Source organism: Malania oleifera, chromosome 3, assembly GCF_029873635.1.
Source record: "Malania oleifera isolate guangnan ecotype guangnan chromosome 3, ASM2987363v1, whole genome shotgun sequence".
NCBI classification, from domain to species: domain Eukaryota; kingdom Viridiplantae; phylum Streptophyta; class Magnoliopsida; order Santalales; family Ximeniaceae; genus Malania; species Malania oleifera.
Window position 1 is genome coordinate 2,110,474 of NC_080419.1, and position 15,615 is coordinate 2,126,088.

Genomic DNA, 15,615 nt, shown 5'->3' on the forward strand with positions numbered 1-15,615 from the left:
CGGCCATTAGTATACAACATCATACTAGGTCGGCCCTTGTTTAATGCGGTCTGAGCCGTAACATCAACATACCATGGCCGTAACATCAACATACCATCTCAAGATGAAATTCCCTACCCCTGCATGGGACTGGGGTGGTTAAGGGAGACCAAATAGCGACTTGGAACTGCTATGTAATGGCCCTAAAAGGGAAGACGGAAGCTTGAGAGACCTTGACTGTAGAAGACCTAGAGGTGGGGGGGGGGAATACCCTCAAATCAGCACGGTGGATGAAGACATCACACGCATACCCCTAAAAGGCAACCAGGAGAGGTAAATGCAGATCGAGAGCGGCCTACCTAACACCTTGAGAGCAAAACTAAGCGAATTGCTGAGCGAATTCACAGACGTGTTCGCTTAGTCAGCCGAAGATATGCCAGGTATTGACTCGGCAATCATAGGGCACAGGTTGCAAGTTGACCCCAACCACCGACCTGTGAAACAGAAGAAAAGGAGCTTCGCGATGGAGCGAATCAAGGTAATTGATGAAGAGGTGACGAAGCTAGTGCAAGCCAAGTTCACCAGGGAGGTTAACTATCCAAAGTGGCTAAACAACGTGGTTCTAGTAAGGAAACCAAATGGAAAATGACGCACCTGCATAGATTTCACAGATCCAAAAAAGGCATGTCTGAAGGATAGCTTCCCCCTTCCCCGAATTGATGAGCTGGTGGATTCAACCTTTGGGCATGAACTTCTCAGCTTCATGGATGCCTACTCGAGATACAATCAAATCTCAATGCATTGAGCTGATGAAGAGAAAACATCTTTTATCACCGAGAGAAGGCTATATTGTTACCGAGTCATACCCTTCGTGCTAAAAAACGCAGGGGCCACATATCAGAGTTTGGTGAAGAAGATATTTAAATATCAGCTCGAAAAAATGATGGAGGCATACGTAAACGACATGCTGGTGAAAAGTTTAAAAGTGGAGGGGCACTGCAAAGATCTGAGGGAGACGTTTGAGCTGTTGCGCAGGTACCAAATGAAACTAAACCCTTCGAAGTGCGCGTTTAGTGTTTCGGCAGGAAAGTTTCTTGGGTTTATGGTGACGTATATCCATAAAAGTCAACCTAGAAAAAAATAAGGGCGCTACTAGAAATGGAGGCCCCGTGAACGAAGAAGGAGATCCAAATCTTGACAGGAAGGATAGCCTCCCTCAGCATATTTGTCTCCTACTTAGGGGACAAAGGCCTACCCTTCTTCAAAGCACTAAGGAAGAAAGGAGGATTTGAATGGGGGTGAATGGGGGGAGGAGTAGAATAAAGCCTTCAAACAGTTCAAACAGTATCTCGACTCTTTACCTTTATTAATAAAGGCAAAGACAAGAAAGGACCTCTACTTATACATAGCTTCGACGGCAAATGCGTTCAGCTCAGTCCTAGTTCGAGAAGAAGGTAGGCAACATAGACTCATATACTACACTAGCAAGGTGCTGAGTGGAGCCAAGAAAAATTATAGTACGAATGAAAAGGCAGCCTTCTCCATCATTTGTGCCGCACGAAAGTTAAGGCCCTACTTTCAGGCACACAAGGTAATTGTGCTGACCAACCTACCATTAAGGCAGACTCTTTAGCGGCCGAAGAGTTCGGGAAGGATGATGAAGTGGTCCATTGAATTGGGCGAGTTCGACGTACAATACCTACCAAGGCTTGCTGTCAAGGCCTAGGTGCTAGCCGACTTCATAGACGAAAGACCCCCCGAGATAGCAGGAAAGTTGGACATATGGACACTACACGTTGACGGGTCATTTAATGCAGCCGGAGGAGGAGCGGGGTTTATCCTCACGACATCGGATGGTAAAGAGACTCTTTACGCATTAAAGTTGGAGTTCTCAGTGATGAACAATGATGCCAAGTATGAAGCTTTGTTAGTAAGACTGCGCCTGACAGAAGCACTAGGGGTAGCACAGATTAAGGTATCAAGTGATTCTCATTCGGTGGTAAAGCAGGTGAAAGGAGAATTTCAAGCTAGGGATTAGAAAATTAAGTATCTAACCAAAGCCCAAGAATATGTTAAGACATTCATTCATTTCAATATAGAATGCGTGTCGAGAGCCGAGAACACCAAGGCTGATGCGCTCACGAAATTAGTCTTAGCCACCAGCTCGGAATGGAGAGATGCTATTTGTCACGCCCCGAACCAGGCAATGGGACCCAGGGGTGAATTAGTCACCTAACATGTCCCTGTATCATAAAAAACACCAATGATAGAATAATGAATGAGGGTCCGACCCTGTGGGGTTCTCGTACGCCCTATACACATTCACATACATTACATATACACAACGGAAAATGTTCTTTCTAGACATATATTGTACCATACCAGAGTCTATACAAAAGGGTCTAAGCTCCAAAATACCAATACATAACCCAGGGTGCTAACACATACCCAAAACGACAACCCTGTTACATTCCTAGTACTTATACAAACACTTCACGCAGTACACCGACCACTATGCTCCTAACACAAGGACTCTAGTTTCGGTTACTTGAAGGACCTGAAAACATGTACGTACGATAGGGGTGAGACACCTCTCAGTAAGGCAAATCCAGGTTATATCGGTGTGTGGCATATAAGTATTATCATGACATAAAACATACACTGTTCAATATAGTTCCAATATTTTCACAAAACAACTCTAGTATAGTGCTCATCACACACACACACACATGATCAAGTAACCCGATGTCATCACACCCTTCGGCCCGAAGCCAGCTCGCATTACACGGTGTCCTCGGCACATGACATAGGCCCAGGCTCCCATGGCACCGTATCGGTACATTTGGTGGATCCACACCCTTCGGTGATCAGTCGAAAAGGCGGTATTTCACACCCTCAGATATAGTGTCGGACACTCTTTCCAATGGTAGGTGGTATTTCACACCCTCGGATATAGAGTCGGACACTCTTTCACAACCTAGAACAATTCAGAACCCCGTTCCTATATCTCATTTTAGAAAATCACAACTCATGCATGTTCATATAACAATTCAATCCGCACCCATTTGATAATCTAAAAATCATGATTTTCCAAAAATACAGTTTAAATAAGTCAAGGCACGACCATCTCCATAACACAATATATATCACAATATATCTACGGTTTTCCAACGAAACCAGAGATGCAACCCAATGCCCCCTTTTTTCAAAATTGTAACATGAAAATCCCGTAATTTCCACCCGTTTGATTTTTCCAAATGAGTAGTCAAAACACACACAAGACCGTGAACAACAGTTCTACCGAATCCGATTTCGAAAATAATCGATATAAACAGAATCCCCTTACCTTTTCCCAAAAATCCAAACCTGAACTCTACAACTCCTAAACAGCGAATCGAGTTCCCAAAACCTATAAATCACAGTACAAAACATACTTACAATTCCCATCCCTACAAAACTACCAAAACGGAAATGAAAATCGAGTCTTACCTCAATTTTGGGTCAAATCTTGAAAACACTCAAAACGATGATCCGTTCCACAAATCTCGAAGAGAATCCTTCCCTGATCCTTGTAGTAACTTCGGATCGTCATTTCTAACAACGTACAATGAAGAAATCTTAGAGAGAGAGAGAGAGAGAGTTCTTACAGAGAGAGAGGAAGAGAGAGGATTTTGATAACTTAACTTCAAAGCAACCCAAATGGATATTTATAGCACCTTTGACTCGGCCAACCTCGTCGACAAGGCGGCGTCTTCGTCGACAAGTCAACAAAGGGAGTTCGTCAACGTAGCGGTGGCCTCGTTGACGAGCCTAAGATTTTCAAATTTCCCGAAACCTCTCGGCTTCTCCTCGTCAAAGAGCACTTGCATTTCATCGCCGAACAACAGAAAGGCCTTCGTCGACGAACTTTGGCTTCATCGACGAAGCGTGCTCAATTTACTATTTTACCCTTTTCTTACTTATTTATTCTAAATCTCACGGATCGAGTTCTTACACTATTTACCTAGAGTGAGTCGGAAAACCTTCATATGAGGAGGGCAGTGTTAACTTGCTGGATTCTGAAATTGACGAGGGGGACTGGAGGGCGCCTCTAGTGTAATACCTCTGCGGCGGATCCCTACTAGAGGACAAGAAGGAGTCTCTAAAGGTGAGGAGGAAGGCGGCAAGGTACACACTCATAAACCAGGAGCTATACAGACGATCTTTAATGCTGTCATACCTTTGGTGTCTGAGTAATGAAGAAGGAGAGTACGTACTAAGGGAAATCCATGAAGGGGTATGTGGAAATCATCTAGCTAGCAAGGCTCTAGCTCACAAGGCTTTGCAGCAAGGATTTTACTAACCCACAATGAGGAAGGATGCGGTCGAGTTCGTCAAACGGTATGACAGCTGCCAGTGGTGCGCGGGAGTACCTCATGTGCCGTCTAATCTTCTCTCCCCTCTAACTAGTCCTTGTCCCTTCGCCCAGTGGGGACTAGACATCTTGGGACCTCTACCTCCAGCCACTAGCCAAAGGAAGTTCCTGTTGGTGGCAATTGATTACTTCACTATGTGGGTAGAGGTCAAAGCCCTGGCCCACATAACCGAGCGAAACATCACATGATTCGTTTGGACATCGGTGGTTTGCTGGTTTGGAATCCCATTGGCCATAGTTATTGACCATGGGAGACAGTTCAACAATGAATGCTTCAAAAAATTTTGTTCTGACCTGCCCATTAAACTCTTGTTTGCATATGTGGCACAACCCCAAAGTAATGGTTAGGTGGAAAACATGAACTGAATGATATTGTACAGTTTAAGGACACGACTCGAGTCTGTGCAAGGCAGGTGAGTAGAAGAGCTCCCCTTCATCATTTGGGTATACCACACTACCCAACGAGTAGCGACATGGGAAACCCCATTTATGCTTGCATTTGGTGTAGAAGTTGTCATCCTCGCAGAAGTGGGGATCCCCTTTTGGTGAAGGCAATACTTTGATGAGCAAGACAACAATAAAGAGCTTAGGGCAGAGATAGACTTTCTAGAAGAGAGACAAGAGCAGGTGAGCCTGAAAATCGCGGCATACCAACAAAAGGTGGCGAAGTACTACAATACTCGTGTAAGAGTGCGAAACTTCCAACCCGAGACCTGATCCTCAGGAAGGAGTGAACTAGCCCACTAGAACTAAAGCCGCACAAGCTAAAACCGAATTGGGAGGGACCAAACTGGGTTACAGCGGAAATAAAATCGGGGATATACAAATTAGAGGATGTAGAGGGAAAGAAGATTAAAAATACATGGAACTCTAATATGCTAAAAAAATATTACTCTTGAGTGTATCGTACAACAAAGTGGTAAAGTTCCAAATACAACAATTGTACCATCAATAAACTCAAAAATGCATTGCATTATATTGAATAAAACTACAAATAAAATTCTTTCAGCAGATCAGCTTGTTTTGCTCCCCTCTCCAACTTCCTCTTCTCCCCCTCGCCCTCCTCATCCATCTCTTCCACGGAGTCAGGACTCTCATGGCCATACCCGTGTGAACACACACCATCCAAGGGAAGGTCAAGATGCATAGTCCTCACATGCTCTCAACACCTCTTGAATCCTACTCGATAAGTTTTGGCGGTATCCATGACAAACCGTGGTGTAGTTCAAGGATTCGGTGAGCATCACAGGCATCAGTTTGGGAAACCTGTTTGTGTAGTTCAAGGATTCGAGTAAGGGGAAATTTATATATTAAATTAGGTTTTCATGAATTAAATGAAAGTGGACTATGTTATATATATGTATATATGTTTTTATGTGGGTATAAAATGTCAACCATGTAAATTATGTTTTCTGAGCTTAGGGCTGCTTATTTAGCTATGTATATGTGAAAATGAACTGATAAAAGTGAAAGATATTTTTAGGATAATTATGTAAGATAAGAAAGGTATATTTTGAGTATATGAATGTTAAATGCAGGTTGACTTATTTTATGAAGAATACATATATATGAATTTTACTGCAAAATTGTGTGGCATTAGTGGATAGTAATGCAATGTAAACATATGTTCTATGTATGAAATGTAGGTTACGTAAGAAATGCATTGATAATGAAATGTTATAAGGATTACGTTGCTTGTGTTTAATAATGCAATCATGTATACAATGACAGTTGAAAGGAGCTATAGACTAATTGATGACAGCTAAAAGAAGCTGTGTTAGCAGATTTAGCGCATATCTATGTGGACTAACTGATGTACAACTAAAAGGAGCTGTAGTACAAATGAATGAAACGAAATAGAAGTGTGAATGAAATGAATATGAAATATGAAATGTGAACGATGTAAAATGTGAAAGGCTACGTAAAGTGAAATGCTATGAAATGCTAAAGTTATGAACATGAACAGATATGGATGGTTGAATAACGACAGACGAAATAATGTATTAGGGTATTATTAGTATTTATGCTAGTAGAATATGTTACATTAGGGCGGGGCAAACTCTTCGCCTGCGAGCTTGCTGAGAAAGGCAAGTGCGCTAGTAGTATCAGATGTAGCAATAGGCTGCATAATGCACTAGAGTAGATGGAAACTATTTGTATGGGCGGGTAGATTTCCCTATTCTCGGGGGCCTTCGCTCGTAAACTTTTGTATGAACGAAGTGAGTACGAGATTTATCTATCACTTGAGGGTTTATTGAATAAGGTGAGTGCCCTAGTATGCTTCAGTTGTGACCTTTGCGTTGCCTAATGTATCAGACCAGAGGGGTTCTACTTATATAGGCAGGTAATCACCCCCTATCCTTGGGTAGTCTCGTGGGTAAATACTTTGCCTGTGTATGATTAGGTTCAGAAAATGATTTCAGAATCATGTTAATGGTTTGCAAATGATATTAATTTGTTATTTATGAATCTCATGTTGGCCATACACTGTTTTAATATATTGTTTCTTCCCTTATTTAGATGTGTCTCACCCGAATACAAATTTATCTTTTTCAAGACCACCATGTGATCAAGCTTAGAGAGCTCGAGGTCGATAGCATTTTTGGTTTATAGAAAAAGAAAAGGGTATAAACATTTTGAATATATTTTGGGATGTATATAAGTTATGTTTTATGTTTTATGTCTTAAGTCTTTTGGAAAATGGATGGATGTGAAAACTGAAAGTGTAGGTTATGTTTTGGAGATATGTATAAACATGTGAATGCAGGTGGATAAATGGTGTATTTTTGGTGTATAGATAGATGTAGAAAACTCTGGTATTTTATGGATGGAAAATTATGTTTATGTTTTTCGCTGTGTACATGGTTTTTATTTATGAATTATCAGGATTTTATCAAGTATAACACACCGGACCGGGTTTAAGGGTTTGGGGAGTTACATAGAGAATGTCAATATGCTTCATTCAGGAAGGATACATTGAATTCTTGCTCAAGTCTAGAGCACTCTGACTATCATAATGTACTTTGTACTCTTTCTGTGTGACACCCAGTTCTTAGATAAATCACTTTCACCACAACATTTCTTTACTAGCTTCCATTGTGGCAATGTATTCTGCCTCTGTTGTAGATAAAACAACACTCTTCTACAACTTGGATTGCCATAAGACGAATCCCCCTGTAAAAGTGAAAATAAATCTTGATGTAGATTTCCTACTATCAAGATCACCTGCTATATCGAAATCAGTATATCCTTCAAAGACTGGTTCATCTCCTCTAAAACACAAGCACATTTTTTATGTATACTTCAAGTACCTAAAATTCCACTTAACTGCTTCCCAATGGTCTTTGCCTAGATTTGAAAGAAACCTGCTCTAAACTCCTACCGCGTGGGCAATATCTGACCTTGTGCAATTTTTACATACAACAAACTACCAATTGCTAATGAATATAGAACTGCTTCCATTTCTTCCACTTCTTTCCTCAAAGAAGGACATGATCTTTTACTTTACTTGAAGTGATTTTTCAATGGAGTAGTGACTGGCTTTGCATTCTACATGTTGAAATTTTCAAGCACCCGTTCAACATAATTTTCCTGTGACAACCACAATTTATTAGTTTTCCTATCACGAACAATTTTCATGCCCAATATCTGCTGAAAACCTTTGAAAACCAACCGAACTTTAAGTTTAATGATCTTTCCATTGCTATCTGTTGACTTTTTGAGTCTAATTCCTAGTTTTGATAATGACGAACCGCAAGTTACTTATGTGTGTATTCAGTGCTTTAGCAGACTTAATATTTTAGTGCACACATAAGGAAGAGATGGAAACCAGGAGAAACATAAAGATCATATCATCTGGCGTATTCCATGACGAATCAGAGGAGCAAAAGAAGAAGGAGAAGACATTTGTTCTATATTGTAAATGCATTTTATTTTATATCTTGGGTCTGTAATATTATGGACTGTAATAATTGCATTACATGCATGATAGGATGCATAGGCTTAAGAGACCATTGTCTAACCATAGGGAAATCAAAAACCTAGACCATAGTCTGACCATAGGGACCAAACCTTTCACCTAAAACCCTATTTCAAAATTGCTTAAAACTTTCAGAGGGTTTAGAATATCTTTAGGATCAAAGTAAGGGCAAAATAGTAAATTTCAATGCCCTTGGTCGACCGACCAATCTTATGTTATACCCCTTGATCGACCGAAGTACTATTTGCCCCAGATTCAAAGTTTGACCATAGCTCGGTCAACCAACCTGTTTTGAACATAATGTCTTTGGTCGACCAGCCTCCAAAATGTTGACTTTCCAATGTTCTTAGTCGACCGAACTCCCAGTTCAAAATGGTCTTGGTCGACCGATCCATATGAATGGTCGACCGGCCTTTTGCCTTGGTTGACCAAACCCACGAAGGGTTCAGAATCACCATGAGATGGTCAACCAACATGCTCTTCTGGTCAACCAAATTTCAATTGAAAACTCGTAACTTGCACAAGATAGTCGACCGACCCTTCTCCTTGGTCGACCGAAACTCTCGAGTTGCTAGATTTTTTACTGCGATAAATCGAGGTTAATTTAATTAACCCTCATTAAAATTTTTCTAAAATTACTCTTATATCCTCAACGGTCATAATTTGTTGAAAAACTATATATCCCTTAATTTGCTTTGATTAGCAAGTGATTAGCAAACTGATTAATAAAAATTCTCTCAAATTTTTTATACTCCCATTGATTATACTCCATACTTTCAAGCATACTTTTTCATACTCTCTCATTTTCTTATTTGCTTAAATCATTTTTGAGTAGAGAGTTTTAATCTCTTATACTCCTCATTTGCAAACCAATTTCAAATTGAAGGAAGTTTTATTTTTTAAATGTTATGTGTGCATTGTCATATATCATATATCTTAGCACATACTCTCACATAATCATTCATTTTTGAAAATATTTTCTGAGAGTTTGCTAGTGTGATTATTCCCATAGTATTTCATATACATATAAATATTGATTGGGAAAATCTATTCATTGCTTCCGAGTCTTGGCATTCTAATTGTAAAACTTAAAAGCTTGCATTTTATCTTTGATAAATCTTTCGCAAGCTTAAACCATAAATATCAGTGTGCTAAATATTTGATAAAATATTTTTGAGATATTTGATTAGGGTTTCTAAGTTCCTTTGATTATTCACTTATTGAATTTATTATATTGAATCAAAGGTCTCACTCTCACATATATATATATATATATATATACACACACACACACATTCTTGAGAGTTGACATATAATTTGACAAATCTCACTTGAGCTTAATATCCTATCATTTGTGAGTGCATTGATTAAATTGTTCTTATTGTGGTATATATTTGCTTAGTATAAAAAGCATTTTGTTTGTACACAAATTGAATATTTGTTGTATTCCCGACGTATGGTTGGAAGAGTGTGACTTGCCCTGTGAAAAGTCTCGAATTGCTCAGACTCGGTTAGGAGAGCACCGAACTTGTTCAGACCCTGTTAGGAGAACTAGGTGCACCATCCTGTGAGGTGTTGTAAACGGTGTCGCTCCACTCGCAAGTGATCAACTTAGTGAATCCTCTTGCTTGTGAACTTGAGGTGGGAACGTATGCAGTATTGGCCGAACCTCGATAACATTTCTTGTGTCTGATTTTAATTTCTGTAATTTAAATTTCTGCACTTGAATGTTTATGTTTTATTATTGTGAATGATTGAGAAACTGAGCCTGCTATACTTTCTTTAATTATTTGCTCAGTTAAATTCTTGTGGGTATTGAAATCTGTCTAGAAAGATCCTACGTTGCGAAATACTGCTAATCTCTGGTTTAACATAGGAAGAAGTTTTAAAATTTCCAATTCACCCCCCACTTGGGAATACACCAATTCCAACACTATCTTTCTCAACTTGTACACCTATTTATTTCTCAGTTCTTTCTTTCCTTTAGGAAGTCTTACCAATTTATATGTCTGGTTCTTTTGTAAAGAGCTCATCTCTTCCTACATAGAACTACAACCATTTACCTTTTTCAAGATGATTATGAGTTTCTTGAAAGCTCGCTAGCTCTCCCTCATCGGAAAGGAGAATATACTCAAACTCTGGATATTTCTTCGACGAAATCAACATGCTATTTCTCTGAGATTGTTTTGGCTGAGGCTCTTCAACTGGTGGAGCTACTTATGGTTCTGTAGCTTCTGGTAGAGGGGATTGTTGCTCCCCCAGCTCAAGACAAATTTCTGGTTCTATAGCTTCTGGCGGAGAGGATTGTTGCTCCCCTTGCTCAACACCCTCGGTATTTGTTTCCTATTATGTTTCAGGAATTTCATCCTGCAAATCTTCATTGTTTGTGGGCAACTGTACTAGTGCAGGAACAACAATGAAATTCTGAGTACTGGGCCCCACTGCCACGTTATCACTAGGCTTACTCCCATAAGAAAGATGATTTATGTTCAAGAGGGGCAGTTGGAACTCACAAGTGAGGGGGGAGATTGTTGATTTGCCGGTGTATGGGCCGAGCTATGATAAAATGTGTAATTTTGGCATACGGGCCGATGATTTTCATGAAATATGTATATATGAAAAATGATATGATTGATTTGATAATTATTGATATGAGATATCCATGTATCACGATTTTAGTATATGTATATGATATCAGAACCTGGTTGGCTTGGTCTAGGCTAGCACTTGCACGGTACCGTTGCTATGTGTCCATGGTCTTCGTGATCATGATATTTGTGTTAACGCTGCTGTACGGAGTGGTGTGAGATTGGATGGTCGATGTGGTTATTTTCAATAAGTGTGCTGTTATCGCCCCTGGTGTACGGACTAGTCTTGGTAGACCCATCGGACCTACAGACTACTGTTTGACTTGGCAGTAGTCGGCCAACCATTATTAGGTCCTGCCTTCGGGCCACACAACCTAGTCATGTGGGGGTAATACATGACAACAGCCAGCTAACCTACCAGGATTGTTTTATGTTATTATTAGTGTATGAAATGAGATATGTTTATAAAAATGCAGTATATTCTGCTATGTATTGATATATATGTATGTTTTCCCAGATTTGATAAACAGTATTGAATATGTTATGTATGGTATATGTAGAACACATAATACTCATGTTGCCACACACTGGTATTAGTTTATTTCCCTTACTGAGAGGTTTCTCACCCCTAAATCTTATTAACTTTTCAGGAGCCCCGGATAGGAGAGCGGGAAAAGCCCCGCTGATATAGTATGGTCTATCTGTCCTTTTTGAAGGGTAAGTTTTGTAGGGACAGTTAGATTTTGTGGGAAATGTCCCTAAGTTTTATTTTTGGGACGTATATATGAAAATACAGTGATTGTAGTAACTTTCGTATATTGTGGTATATGGTATTGAGATGTACATGTTTGTATATTTTCTGCTGCTAGGGTTTCTGCTTTATGTTTTGATATATCCCTGGTGCCCACGGGCCCAGGTGGATTGTGACCTACTGAGTTGGAATGTATGATGTGATGATAATTTATTTATTAAAAAAAATATGTGAAAAAGGAGCAGGTCGTTGCAGTTGGTATCAGAGCCTAAGTTGCTAGGTTCTGTAGACTTTAGAGTGCAATAGGAACAATACCAGAGTTTAGGAAAGGATTTGAGGTTTTGTTCTACAGTCTAGAGGCAGGACTTCCGTGGTAGTTTCTGTGTTTTTCCTGGGGTGACCATTTCAGGAAAACCATAGTAAGCTATTGTCGGGTTGTGTTCCTAGAATGTAGGACTAGGGATTAGCAATGAGTTAGAAATGTTGAGATAAGTGGTGAGGATAGGTGGATAAATTACGAGGATAGGATTACTAAATTGCAACTGCTATTTTCCAGGATGGATCTAGAAAGAAATAGTGCCCATGCGAATGGCAGTGATGGAGCAGGACCATCAGGTGCAGCTGGGACCAACTCTGATGCGGTATTACGTAGCGTGGCTCAGCAGGTTATGGCTGAGATTGCTAGGAACTCAAGGGAGCAGAGTGGTCCATCTACAAGCCATGGGTGCACTATAAAGAAATTTACGAAGATGATTCCTCCGGCGTTCTCAAGTGGAGTTGATCTTGTAGCCGCTGAGAACTGGATGCAGAAGATTGAGAAAATCTTGGCTGTGCTGCAATGTACTGAGGAACAGAGGGTCCTCTTTGCCACCTATAAATTGACAGGAGAGGGTGAGAGGTGGTGGACTGCGATGAGACTATTAGAGCAGCAGAGGGTGACTTCGATAGCTATGACATGGGACCGGTTTAAAGATCTGTTCTTTGATAGATATTTTCCAGCTACTGTGAGGGAGGTTAAGGTAGAAGAGTTCCTGAGTCTGAAGCAGGGATAGCTATCCGTCCAGCAGTATGCAGCACGTTTTATCGAGCTCTCTCGATTCGCCCCATACATTGTTCCTAATGAGGTGAAGAAGGCGAGGCAGTTTGAGAGAGGCTTGAGGCGGAGTATATTTAGGCAGGTGGTGGTGCTGCGGATCCAGGACTTCGTTGAGTTGGTCGACAGGGCAGCCTTGGCAGAGATTGGTGTGCGTCTTGATGCGGATGAGCCAGGACAGAGGAAGAGATCTGCGTCTACGAGCTACCAGCAGGGTCACAGGCTGGGTCAGTGGAGGAGAGGTAATCATGGTAGAGGGTAGAGACAGGAGACAGGAGGACGCGAGGTGCAGACAGGGCAGGGTCCTCCAATTTGTCAGACTTGTGGTAGGAGGCACTGGGGAGAGTGTCGACCTAGTGGTGTAGTGTGCTACCGCTGCAGTAGATCGGGACATATAGTGCGAGATTGTCCTACCCCGCCAGATGCAGCTTCGGTGTGCTATTGGTGTGGTAGATCGGGGCACATGGTACGAGACTGCCATACTCCACCAGATGCAGTTCCAGCTCCTAGACCATACCGGGGAGGTTATCAGGCACCACGGGGGGGCCAGCAGAGGAATACGGCTCCAGCCAGGGTGTTTACTCTGACGCCGAGTGAGGCTGAGGCGTCAGGTGACGTGGTGACAGGTATGGTCATTATGCTTTCTTTTAAAATTATTGCATTATTTGATTCAGGAGTTACATACTCGTTTGTGTCCTTGGGGTGTATTAAATTATGTGAGGCTGAAACACAATCATTAGATGTTGAACTGTTGGTATCTACACCAACTGGGTCGGTAGTGAGGTGTGGTAGGGTACTCCGCAATTGCCCAGTAGAGATTCAGGGGAAAACATTGTCTGCTGATTTGATAGTGTTAGACATGCATGAGTTTGACGTTATATTTGGCATGGATTGGCTAGCGGCTAATTTTGCCAGCATAGATTGTCGTGCACGAGAGGTGATATTCAGACCCCCGGGGGAAGCAGAATTCAAGTTTGTAGGGTCGCATGTACAATCCCCGCCTCAGTTAGTTTCAGCTATTCAGGCCAGGAGACTATTGCTGAGTGGTTGTCAGGGGTCTGTGGCGGTTGTGAAAGAGATGTCAGAGAATGAGTCGAAACTTGCTAGCACGCCTGTAGTGAAGGAGTTTGTGGATGTTTTTCCAGATGAGTTACCAGGCTTGCCACTCGACCGTGAGGTGGATTTCTCTATTGATCTACCTCCCGGTACACCGCCGATTTCTAAAGTACCTTATCGAATGGCGCCAGTGGAGTTAGCAGAATTGAAGAATCAGTTGCAAGATCTACTAGATAAGGGCTTCTTACGGCCCAGTGTATCTCCATGGGGAGCTTCAGTTTTATTTATAAAAAAGAAAAACGGGACTATGAGGATGTGTATAGACTATAGGGAGATAAATAAAGTGACAATTAAGAATAGGTATCCTCTACCCCGTATCGATGATTTGTTTGACCAGCTCCAGGGTACACGGGTGTATTCGAAGATTGACCTCAGATCTGGCTACCATCAGGTGAAGGTGAAAGTAGAAGACGTCTCAAAGACGGCCTTCAGGACTAGGTACGGGCATTACGAGTTTCTAGTGATGTCGTTTGGTTTAACGAATGCTCCTGCGGTATTTATGGACTTGATGAATAGAGTCTTCCACCAATACCTAGACCAGTTTGTTGTTATTTTTATTAATGATGTACTGGTCTATTCTAGGAACTATGAGGAGCGTGAAATGCACTTAAGGCAGGTTTTGCAGACACTTCGGGAAAAGAAATTGTATGCCAAGTTCAGTAAATGTGAATTTTGGCTGGAGAAGGTCGTGTTCTTGGGGCATGTTGTATCTAGAGACGGTATTTCTGTGGATCCTAGCAAGATTGAGGCTGTAGTGAATTGGGCTAGACCAAGAAATGTCCAGGAGATCAGGAGTTTCTTGGGGCTAGCAGGCTATTACCGTCGTTTTGTTAAGGGATTCTCAGCTTTGTCAGGGCCCTTGACACGATTGATGAGGAAGAATGTTAGATTTGAGTGGGACGATAGTTGTGAGCAGAGTTTTTAGGAGCTGAAGCAGAGACTAGTCACAGCACCAGTGTTGATCATCCCATGTGGGGGTGAAGGGTATACCATTTACAATGATGCGTCCTTGAAGGGACTTGGCTATGTATTAATGCAGTATGGTAGGGTAGTGGCGTATGCATCCAGGCAGTTGAAAGAATATGAGAAGAACTACCCTACCCATGATCTTGAGTTGGCTGCAGTGATACACGCACTGAAGATTTGGAAGCATTACCTGTACGGTGAGCAGTGTGAGATCTTCTCCGACCATAAAAGTTTGAAGTATTACTTTATGCAGAAAGAACTGAATATGAGGCAGAGAAGGTGGTTGGAGCTGATTAAGGATTTTGATTGTACCATGAATTATCACCCAGGAAAAGCAAACGTGGTAGCTGATGCGTTGAGCAGGAAATCCAGGGAGCCAGTGTTGGCGGCTATGGGGATCCAGCATCCGATCATAATGGATCTGGAGAGACTCGGCATAGAGTTGGTGGAGAGTGATCTCCCAGTATGTATTGCCAGCCTAGTGGTACAGCCTACCCTGTAGGAGAGAATTAAAGCTGCCCAGAAGGAAGATCCAGAGCTAGTGGAGGTGATAGACAGAGTACAAAGTGGGCAGGGGGAGGAGTTTAGTATCGCAGATGACGGAGCTTTGCGGTTTCGTTCTAGATTATGTGTTCCTGCCGATACTGAGATCAGGAAGACTATTCTAGAGGAGGCTCACAGATCTTTGTATACAGTTCATCCCGGTAGTACGAAGATGTAGAGAGATCT

At 41.5% G+C, this 15,615-nt stretch overlaps 1 protein-coding gene across 1 annotated transcript in view; it reads left to right on the top strand.

The window, feature by feature from the left end:
* Positions 1-11,672, top strand: part of LOC131151700 (hydroxyproline O-galactosyltransferase GALT3) — a 43,325-nt gene extending 31,653 nt beyond the window's left edge. Inside the window, exon 9 of the mRNA XM_058103064.1 lies at positions 11,611-11,672. Coding sequence (XP_057959047.1) covers positions 11,611-11,612 — 2 coding nt within the window. The 3' untranslated portion in view covers positions 11,613-11,672. The remainder of the gene's footprint in view (positions 1-11,610) is intronic.
* Positions 11,673-15,615: the final 3,943 nt, after the last annotated feature.